This window comes from Notamacropus eugenii, chromosome 2, assembly GCF_028372415.1.
Source record: "Notamacropus eugenii isolate mMacEug1 chromosome 2, mMacEug1.pri_v2, whole genome shotgun sequence".
NCBI classification, from domain to species: domain Eukaryota; kingdom Metazoa; phylum Chordata; class Mammalia; order Diprotodontia; family Macropodidae; genus Notamacropus; species Notamacropus eugenii.
The window spans coordinates 311,705,015-311,716,367 of record NC_092873.1 but is presented as its reverse complement, the minus strand read 5'-3'; the positions used below and the strand labels follow the sequence as shown (position 1 = coordinate 311,716,367).

Here is an 11,353-nt window from a genome sequence, read left to right as displayed (position 1 = left end):
GAGTTCTGATGTTGTCCCCCTCTCCAAGATAGGATGCAATCTGATATGTTATACACGTACAATCATATTAAATATTTCCACATTAGTCATGTTGTGAAAGCAGTTTAAAATACTTGGATTGCTGAAACTTCACCTTGCAGTGCCAAGGACTTTGATGGTGAGAATTCTTTTCTGGGTCTTCAGTACTGTGATGACTGAGGAGACAGGGCCTCTTCTCCAAATGAGGTACATGCCTGCAGTACTTGCTGCAGGAGAGGCTGAAGCTGCTGGATCTCTGGAGCTCAGGAGTTCTGAGCCACAGGGGACTGGGCCACATTAAGTTTGAGTTAACATGTTACCTGTTAACAATGTACCTGGCACATAGAAGGTACTAGATAAATATGTATTGACTAATTCATTGACTCTGTGTGTGTGTGTGCGTGTGTGCGCATGCACGTGCACAAGCGGCAGGAAGGGATGTATGTGCCAAGATGCCTAAAGAAGGGGTAAACCAGCCCAGGCTGGAATCAGTAGGTCAAAACCCATTCACTGTAGGCAATGGGGATCTGAACTGTGAATGGTCCTGGCACTTCAAGCCTAGAGGACCCAGGCTTAGAAAACAAAATGATATTATTCCTGGTGAGTCTGTAAGGCTGAAACATCATAATCTCAAAAGAAACAAAACTGCGAGTAATTCATCAGTATTCTACTTGTAGAACAACATGGTAGCTGCCAATACGGCTGTCAACTGTTCATATTCCTCCCCAGGGATTCCAGCAGTAGGACTACGCTGTAAGGATGCTATTGATCAGAAAAAGGCCTTTCTGAATAGTTTTAAATTTAGACAGACTTTTAACGATAGCTTTTGTTTCCACATCAGCCACATTCCCCACTGTACCCCTTTCTCCACTCTACACACCCCTCCAGAGAGCCTCCCATAGAAGGTATTGGGGATAGGAACTGGATCTATGATTTCATTGAGACACGGAATTCCCAGGTGAAGAGATTACCACTACCAGTGTATGGCAAAACCTTCCCTGCAACTCAGTTTGAGAGTTCCCAGGGTAGTATCAAACTCAAATAGAAAAAGCCAACCATACGTAAGGATTTCTGTGGCAGCATACTGACCTAGAAAAACACACATTAGCACCTATGTTTTATTGCATTTTTGTTTTGTTAAATATGTTTCAATTACATTTTAATCTTGTTCCGTGCCACCTAGAGCAAGGAGAGGGTTAACTTATTTGATGAGGGTCTTACAACCCAAAAAAAGGGACTTAAATTCAGGTCTTCCTTACTTCAAGGACAACTTCCTATTAATAATGCAGGGAGCCTGGTGGTGCCTATCACAGAAACCATGGGGGAAAGTAAACTATAACAACAAAAGAACAGAAAGGGACCAGGTGGTAAACGCTTTTTAAGAACCAAAAACCTTAAGAAAAGCAAAAAGAAAAATAATCAAAACACAACAGGCCTTATCACTAGAGCAAAATAGCTTTTACTATTCCAATATTTCCTGAAGAGTCACAAACATAAAAACCTCCACACAATGGGAATACACTTCATTTGTCGACCTGTAGTGTAATCATACCTAGGGCACAGCTTTCAAGGAGGGGATGGTGTTGCTTGCTGTTCAGGCACCATCACCTGAGAGGGCAGACAGGTAAAGGGGAGGAGAGCTGGCAGACACCTCAGTAACTCTAGCACTGGGCTCCTAGCAGGCATTCTAAAAACCCATCTGGCATTTTTTAGTTGATCCCTAAAAAAAGTACAAGCCATCCAGGTGTCTAAAAATCCCAATTTCAACTTATGTTCTCCCAGTCTTTGACATGAAAAATCAAAAGGTGAATAAGCTGCACAATTTTAGAAATGCTGCTAGTAAGAATTGATGATAATTGAAAACCTTAATGTTACTCCTGGAAAGGCCTTTAGAGATGATCAATTTCAATCCACTCTCATTTTACAAATGAGCCAGTTTTCTGGGTTCAGTGTGGAATAGGGGAAAAAAAGACTAGATGTAATAGACTCAGATGACCTGGTGTCAAATGTCACCTCAGCTGTCTAGACCTCAGCTCCCTGAGCTGCAAGCTGACAGGGACAGGCCTGGAGAACCTCACATGCCTTTTTCTTCTCTCAACATAGATAAGATCCTGGTCCTAACCTGAGGCCAGAGATGTTACTCTAAATTGCTCAATAACACCCCATTGGCAGAACTGGAACTCAAACAGAGATCATATCTGCCAATTCTCAAAGAAGGGGTCATGAGTTTCTGCCAGGCAGCTTGCAGACCCCTCACCTAATCCTTTCTAGTTGGGTGTCATCGAGGCTAATGCAAAGGCATCTCTTCTACATCCAGTCCTGAAACAAAGAAGAGGGTGATGCTGGAGGACTGATGGGTGAGAAAGGAGGGAAATTCCAAGGCCCAGGTTCGGAAAGGTTTCTTGGCTGCCAACCTAAGTGGCCAGTGTGCTGAGAGTCAGAATGCCATTAATTCAGAGTTAGAAGGGGTTAGAACTGGAGGCCATGGAGTACACCCCCTTGTTTTACAGACAGGGAGGTAGAAATGACTTGCCCAGGCTCACACAGGAAGAGTATACATAGCAGCACTTGAATTCAGAGATTTCAGTCTCCAGGTCCAGCGCTCTCTCCACTACACTATGCTGTGAGCAAGATAAAGTTTAAGAGCCTCTGCCCTTGCATCTCCCTGCACCCAAGAAAAGCTTCATGGAGAAGGGCGGAACACCAAGAGTTCATAAAAAGCCACTGCTTGCAGCAGGGAATCCCACAGTTCTTCCTTTCTTTCTCTTCCGTGAATCTCCATCATGCCTCTATAGCGCATCACATTTTCAGATGGGAAGGACACCCGGGGTTCTGCTTTCGATGTAGAGTCTGAGATAAACTGCCGGACCACAGCCATGCCACTAGTTCGCACGTTCCCAAGCATCAAATCAAAGTGTTTCCCTACCACATTCCGACTCATGCTCAGTACTCGATGGCCATCTTGAGCAAATGTTTTGTTTAACAAGGAATACAGCATGGCCTCCACGATGTGGAAGTGTAATACAACTGGAAACAAAGCTGTCTGCTGAAGAGAAAATGTTCTTTTTTCCAAAATATAGAAATCTGCTTCAGGGATTTCTGAAACTATTGAAGAAATCTAAAAGGAAGGGTCACAGAGAAGTCGAATTACTGGTGAGCCACTTTGTTCCCCTCTGCATACCATTATTTCCTAACAACAAAACTATTTAATCATTTTTACCCTGACTTTAGTAGCTATATATATTTGATACAGAAAGACTGGATTATCCTTCAGTACTGTTTACATTAATCTGTGTTCTTTTTAAAAAACTGGATTTTTATTCAAAGTTGACACTAGAAATGTTATTTTTACAATCAATAGGGACTAACCTTTTATAAGTGAGTTTACAATAGGAAAACAGTCACATGGGAGCCAGGAGCCATGGTCACACTAGTCCTGGCTCTGTCACTAACTAGTGGGAGAATGTTTGGGCAAGTCCCTGAGCTTCAGTCAACTCATGGATGCATGTCAACTGAGCATGATGATCATAGTTCTTGTACCAGTCTAAAATGGCTATTTACCACATAATATTTTCAAATCAACATTTTCTGAACTTGTTTTTCTTCCTTTTTCTCTTAATAAATGTATTTAATTTTAATATTCACTTTAAAAAATTCTGAGTTCTGAATTTTCTCCCTCCCTCCCATCCTTCTCTACTCACTGAGAAGGCAAGAAATGTGATATCATACAAAACATATTTCCATGTTAGCCAAGTTGCCAAAAAAAAAAAAAAAGACAGGAAAAATAAAGAAGAAAAAACCCATTTCAATCTGTACTCAGACTCATCAGTGTTTTTCTGGACTTTGACAGCATTTTTCATCATAAGTCCTTTGATATGGTCTTGGGTCATTGTATTGATCAGGGTAGCTAAGTCTTTCACAGGTGATTATCGTTACAACATTGCTGTTACTGTGTACAATGTTGTGCTCACTTCACTTTGTAACAGTTCATATAAAAATTCCCAGGTTTTCCTGATAGCATTCTATTATGATCACATACCACAACTGGATTAGCCGTTCCCCAAACAATGAGTATCCACTCAATTTCCAATGCTTTGTCACCACAAAAAAAGCTGCTAGAATTATTTTTGTCCATATAGATCCCTTTCCTTTCTCTTTGATCTCTTTGGGATACAGCCTTGTAGTGGCATTGCCGGGTCAAAGGATATGTACAGTTTTATAGCCCTTCAGGCATAGCTCCAACCCCACAGGAATTAAGTGTTCCTATTTTTCAACATTCCCTCTAGCATTTATCATTTCCCTTTTTTGTCTTATTAACTAATCTAGTTGAGTGTGAGGTGGTACCTCAGAGTTGTTTTAATTTGCCTTTCTCTAATTAATAGTGACTTGAAGCATTTTTTATGTGATTATTGATAGCTTTGATTTTTTCTTCTAAAAACTGGCTTCATTGTCTTTGACCATTTATCAATTGGGGAATGACTCATATTTTTACAAATTTGACTCAGTTCCCTATATATTTGAAAAATGAGGCCTTTATAAGAGAAATTTGCCATAAAAAATTCCTCCCCCACCCCAATTTCTTGCCTTCCTTCTAATTTTGGTTCCATTGGTTTTGTTTGTACAAAACTTTTTTAACTGAATGTAATCAAAATGATCTATTTTACTTCCCTTGATCCTCTCTATTTCTTGTTTGGTTATAAATTTTTCCTTTATCCATAGATCTTACAGGTAAGATTTTCCATGTTCTCCTAATTTCTTTCTTTTCCTTTAAGTGAGAAACATGGGATAAAACTCAGAAGACCTGGGTCTTAATTCTAGTTTCTCCAGCTGTTAATTGAAAGGCAAAGTCACTTGTCCACAATGGTGACATGAAAAAACAGTCATAAAGTAATTGGTAAGACCTGCCCTGTCTACCTCCTCCAGTCAATGTGAGCATTACATGAAAACATGGAGGCATGGATAACAAGCCTTATTTGGAGTCAGGAAGATCTCAGGTGAATATCCCACCTCTGACTCTGTGTGAGTTAATTCACCTTAACTGTAGCTACTATCATCACCATGCTGCTGTGAAGATCAGACAAGATAATGTGTGTAAAGAGGTTAGCACACTTTAAAATCTTGTATAAATGTTGGTTATCATTATGTAAGATGGTGGAAGCGTTTTGAAAAATTTACAATACTATAACTTAGTATTATTTTTTCCAGTGCCCACTTATAAAACTTTAGTCCTACTCAAGTGTAAAATGCTGTTTCTAGAGACAACTGTGCATGAAGATCCAATGGGATGGAAGATCCAGTGGGATCCAGGTGAAAACAAACATAAAAAGAACAGATAGAATCTAAGAACTGTACCACACTCTTCCCTACAGTACGAGGAAACAGATTAAGCTGCAAAGAGGGCTCTGGGAGCTAGCCACTGGGAAGGACAGCTTACTCACCGTTTCCAGATACGCAGATGACGAGGAGGTTTCCTTCATCAGTTTAAAATTATTTCCTTGTTGCCAGTCAAGAACCATTAGTTTGCTATCAAGATGAGTCCATGCAATTTTTTCTTTCCCAAAAACAATAGACACAATACTATTAGCAGCCTAAAACAAATAAAAAATATGGTTCAACTGCTAAACATCCTTGAAGAGTGGAAGCACTGCAGAAGATTCCCCTTATACAGATGGCATACCTGGTCACTATCCAAGCACCTAGTCTTCTGTTACCCACAAATAATATGGGTAAAATACTAAGCATAAGAAGAAGCAATCCCAACATTTTTAAGGCCTGAAAGCACTACAATATGAGCTTTGGGATATGGTTATGCCTTGCCTGGAGAGATGCTGCTGAAAGCCACAAGACTGACATCCTGTGAACCCTTTCATTTTACTGTAATAAGCCAGGGAATTGTATTTAGAAATAGAGGATGGAAATCAATTATTGAATTTGCAGGAAGCAACAGGATTAAGTCTTGCTTTGGGAACAATACAAAAGTCCTACTGAGAAATAGAAGACATTCTTCAATTGTGCTGGAAAAGAAAAACTGCCTTTCCCCATTTTTTCTACCAGGTTTTGGGTGTTGTTCAGAACCGCTTTAACATCAAAACTTTCACAGGCCCATAGGTGATGGCAGTTGTCCTCACCTATAAGTAGCCAATGATTGAAAAGACCAAAAACCAAAAAGAAACACATACATGAATTTGTACTTTTATTAGTTACAACTATATGTATATTTGAAAAACACATACAAAAATGTGCAAGACATCAGTCAACAGAAAAGCACATGGGCTTATTCTCGCAAGTCAGGCAGCATGTTTTGTTGGTGATACAGATAAACAGGACAAGGATTAGTGTGCACAGGTCTGCAGACCCTCTGTAGTAACTCCATGGCCATCAAACTGGGCACCACTGGTATAAATCATTCCCTAATGGTTCCTCTTGCCATGATTGTTTAATATCTTGCCTGCTGGATCATGTTCAACTCCTTGACCTTCCCAAACCAGCTCCAGTCTGCACTCTCTATTTCCGCCCAACTGGCCTGTTCATCACTGCCTGTACACAACAGCCCAGGCTACTGTCCATGCCTTCCTCACCTCTGCCTTTTTAGAATCCTTAGCTATCAGCTAAAGTGACACCTCCTACAGGAAGCCTGTCTGATTTTGGCATTTGCTAATGTCCTCTCCCTTAGAAATTAAACACTTTATGTATTTTATATTTAATTTTCTATACACAAATGTGACATTGCACAAGTCCCATCCTCTCTAGGCTTATTTTCTCATCTATAATATGAAGGGTTTGGCTTCTAAAGTTCCTTCTAGTTCTATATCTATGATCCTGTTGTATTTCCCTTATGAGAATATAAGCTCCGTGAGGGCAGAGACAATTTAATTTTTTTCTTTTATCCTTTTACCACCATCCTGTACTCTGAAATCTGGTCCAATATACCTTAGTAACTTAGTTTCTCACCACCTCCCTCACACATCTCACTGCTTTGTTCCAGCCACAATTCTCCAATTCCTCTATTTGTCATCCCTCAAACAAGCTATTTTTATCCCCACTTCTTCATTTTTGCTCACTCCCTCTCCTCTTTTTCAAATCTTGCCCATTCTTCACAATCAAGGACGTGCTCCCTGACTAATTAAGCCCACAGTTTTCTCATTGTCGTCTTCAGTTCCTGGCTCATTGAGGACCTTAGTTTCTTAATACTCAGCATACACTGTTGATGAATAGTTTATGGGTGTAAAGTAAGTGTCTATCTATGCTAAAAAATGTCTTTTTATCACCCAGTGCCCAAGACATTGATTTATACAGAATAAGACAAATTTTAAGAAAAAGGCATACCTTAAGCTTCTTTCTTTCTATTTTTGATTTGGTAATCTTTCCTAATGACCAGTTTTCTGGTGTTCTTTTCTCCTTTTTTTCAGTTTTCAATATTGGCTGTAGAATTGAGTCACATACTTTCACTGTAATTTTATACTGAAACAAGGGCACTTCCATTAAGCTCTCCAAATCTTGGAAAGGCCCATGCTTTTCCCTGTGTTTTATAATGTTGACAGACTTTCTTCCTCGAAGAAATGTGAAAGCAGCAAGTTCATTCAAAGATGCTGTGTTGAGCACCTGCAAAATAGTTGATTTCTCTTCAGAAGAGTAGAGGCCTTCCAATTTTTTCCCATTGTCCTTTAAGCTCTCATCTGAAGAGACTGAAACAAAGTCTGTTTTCTTCACTGGTGCTACAGATTTTCTCTGACAGCAGGACAGAAAAGGCTGATACAGAGATGGACACAGTGCAACCTGAAAATATTTCCACTTTCCTAAAATGGAAAAAAATGGGTCACATAGTTAACTGGAACCATAGGATCACATATTTAAAGTTGCAAGGATTTAAGACTTCATCAAAATCTAAGAGTTCTTAATTCAGGGCCTACGAACTTAGTTTTGTTTTTTTAATATTTTGGACCATACTTCAATATAATTGATTTCCTTTGTTATCTCATGTATTTTATTTTATGCATTTAAACTGTGATTTTGAGAAGGGATCTTGTAGATTCCACCAGCTTGCTACAGGAGTCTGACACACACAAAGGTTAAGAGCTCCTAAGCTAATCCAACTCCCTCACTTTATCTAGGAGAAACAGAGACCCGGAGAAGTTCAGGAATTTACCCAAAGTCACCCAGCACTAATAAGGTCAGAAATGGTAAGGCCAGAATTTGAACCCAAGCCCTCTCAATCCATATCCAGCACTCCTGCCACCAGTCAGCGTTGTGATGTGTGGTCCCCATAACAAATTCCTCTCTCCTTTCTTACTAGGTGTAGGCCCTAAGTTTTATTTCCTATGTAGTCAAATGTATCTATTTGTGTGTGCTTATGGGAGAGCGTGGAGGGAACTATAAAGTTAAATTTCATTCCCTCTAAAGATCTTCATCCTCAGGGCAAAACAACCTTGGACTGGGCAAGTCGGCAGAAAGGGCCTACACAGTCAGTGGATCCAAGACAGCCAATTAGGGGGAGCCACCCAGCTGAACTTGCCTAACATTCCCCTCCAAAGGACTGTAAATTACACCTCAAATCAAATTTTGAAGTGGCAGGGCCAACAAAAGACATTTTTCAGGCCTAAGAAAATGTAAAGGCATTAGGCCTGTCCAGTGTCAAGACATGTGACCGTGACAACTGTGGTGACAGCAGCAACTTCAGGAGCTCTCAGCCCAGAGATGGTGAGGGGGTCAGACGACTGATCAGAAAGAGATTACTAGGGACCCTTCGCTGGTATTGGGTACAACTCTACTACCCATATGCAGTTCAAGGTCCCAGTTCCAGGGCAGGGAGGAGCACTGGAGGTTGGTCATAAGTGAGCAGGGGTCTATCACTGTTAGAAAGCAGTGAGGATCACTAGCACCTTTAGCTGCAGGGGGCCAGAAGCCTCTTTCCTGGGTAAAGACTACAGCACAAATCACACCTTTCCCTGGAATTACCAAAAACTTATAGATTCCCAGAACTAGCCATGAAAACACCAGTATGAAAAAGCTTTAGTGCCTCCCCAGCCAAGGTGACCAGAGCCCCACTTTAACATAAAGTTCAAAGTAAAAAAAAAAAACAAACCCCCAAAAAACCAGACTGGAAAAATAAGAAAACAGCAAAAACGAATTTGACTATTAAAAAGCTACTAGATGAGACTAGACAACACCAATGTGAAAACAGCCACAAAAACTAATTAGAACCAAACCTAAGAAGAAAAACAGAGCAAGATCTTAAAAACTGATACAAAGTAACGTGAGAAGGACCTGGTGACCCGGTTGTGCAACATTGTAACAATGAAGGGCAAAACAACGATCCAAGACAATTCCAAAGGACTTACGATAAAAAAAAATGGCATCCACTTCCAGAGAAAGAACTGATGAACGCTGAGTGCAAACTGAGGTATAATTTTCTCACTTTATTTTTTAAATATAATACATATATAACATATAAACATAATATATAAAATACACGATACAGAAACGTTTTACATGATATCCCATGTATGACTGATTTCTTGCTTGCCTTCTCACTGGGTGGATGGGAAGGAGGGAGCGAATCTGGAACTCAAACTTTAAAAGGAAAAGAATGCTAAAAATAAGTAATAAAATGAAATACTGAAAGAAAAAAAGGGCCTGCAAACAATCCATGTGTTATGAGGGAGGGAGGGGAAGAGACAGTGAGGAAAGAGGAGGCAGGGGAAGGAAAGGAGGGGGAGGGGTGCCCGGACGAGGGGCGCGGGGTACACTCCCCCTCCCCTGCTCGCTCTCCGAGCCTGAGGCCGGAGGGGCCCAGAAGCGGTGGACAGGGCGGACACAGCGTCATCCGCCACGGGCTCAGAGTCTTCTTACCTCCCGGGAACAGACGCAGGACCCCTGGGAAGCTCATGTTGAAATCGCCGCGGTTCCTGTTACCCGCCGTGACTTCCGGCCGGGGTTGCGCGTTTAGAAGACGGCTTCCGGTCCTGGAGCTCTGCACAAACGTTCCGCCTGCAGTCCGGGTTCTGAGACAGAAACTGGGGACGAGGAGGTGCTCTGGTGCCCCCTGGCGGCCATCCTTGGGCATGACAGGGGCGGGGCTTTCTCCCAGATCAGAAGCTACGGTGATCCCTTGAATGGACTCCCCAGCAGTAAAAATTTTTTAGAACACCTCACTCCTCCCAAATTGTGTATTTATTTATGTAAATAATTTCATTATTTATTAATATTTATTTTAATGTATTTATATTACTATTTAATTTACTTTATTTTATTTATTAATTATTTACAATAATGTACATTATATTACCATAATACACTATTACTTATAATGTACTACGTAAGATGTGATTACATTATAAAACATAAAAACAGAAATTGAAAAAACGATGCAGAAGAAATATTATTTTATATTAGAGTCAATAGGGAACCATTGAAGTTTATTGGAGAGAGGAGTAACAGTCAGGGATGCCATTAGGAACATCTTTAGCAGCTGGTTGAAAAGTGGATTTGATGCTATCATCCAACAGCATCACAGATTTGGAGCTTCAGTGGATCTTAGAGGGCTTGGTCCAACCCCCTCATCTTACAGATGAAAAAGAGAGGCAGTAAGAAGTGGGGTAACTTGCCCATGTTCAAACAATTAATAAGTGTTTGAGGTGAGATTTGAACCAAAGTTTGTCTTTATTCTAAATTCAATGCCCTATGAACTAGATCAGTCAGTCAAAAAATATTTATTTAGGGACTACTATGTGTCAGGAACTGTTCTAAGGCCTGGCAGTACAAATTCCTTAAGGAGTTTATAATCTAAGGGGGAAGACAAAAAAGAAAAAAGAAAAAGACAAGGGAGGGGGGGACATGGAGGGAGGGCGTGGTAGAGTCCACCCAAGAAGTCCAGTGAAGAGGTGGTTGGTCTGTGAGCCTTCTGTAAATGAAGTCTTTAGGAGGAGTTTTTAAGATACTGTAGTTCAATGGTGTCAAATTCAAATAGAAAGCACTGAGTGGGGTGGGTGTACTAGCAAAAGGATCCTGGCTGGCACAAGCTGACTTAGTTTGAATATGTAATATTATCTACGTTTTACTATATTTTATTTATTTTGTTAAATATCTCTCAATTACACTTTGATCTGGTTCTAACTATACTCAGAAGTGTCCTGGGAAGCATGTGGCGCCCTGGCTGTGTGTTGTGTTTGACAGTTCTGCAGAGGTCTGAGTATCAAAGCTTGATGCAATCTGGAAGGATGATGAGTTTCGTGGTGAAAAGGTTTCCGGGTAGCAGGATGATGGAGGAGTCCAGTCCAAGGAGTGCAGCTGGTGGACAATCAAGCTTATACAGTCCCTCAAGGCTTGAACCAAGAGA

At 40.6% G+C, this 11,353-nt stretch overlaps 1 protein-coding gene across 1 annotated transcript; it reads right to left on the bottom strand.

Moving 5' to 3' along the window:
• Positions 1–1,454: 1,454 nt before the first annotated feature.
• Positions 1,455–10,004, bottom strand: TEFM (transcription elongation factor, mitochondrial). The gene is made up of 4 exons (XM_072644989.1): positions 9,868–10,004; positions 7,345–7,814; positions 5,457–5,606; positions 1,455–3,136 (listed from the first exon to the last, which is right to left on the bottom strand). The coding sequence occupies exons 1-4, from the start codon at positions 9,902–9,904 to the stop codon at positions 2,702–2,704; spliced, it is 1,092 nt and encodes a 363-aa protein (XP_072501090.1). The 5' UTR covers positions 9,905–10,004; the 3' UTR covers positions 1,455–2,701.
• Between the last annotated feature and the right edge of the window lie 1,349 nt (positions 10,005–11,353).

Excerpts from the sequence above, each read along its gene's own strand:
- TEFM (XM_072644989.1), bottom strand. The coding sequence starts at position 9,904 with ATGAGCTTCCCAGGGGTCCTGCGTCTGTTCCCGGGAG. Across the intron at positions 7,815-9,867 it reads CCTGCGTCTGTTCCCGGGAG|GAAAGTGGAAATATTTTCAG; the intron begins GTAAGAAGACTC and ends TTTCCATTTTAG. Across the intron at positions 5,607-7,344 it reads TAGAAAGAAAGAAGCTTAAG|GCTGCTAATAGTATTGTGTC; the intron begins GTATGCCTTTTT and ends TATTTGTTTTAG.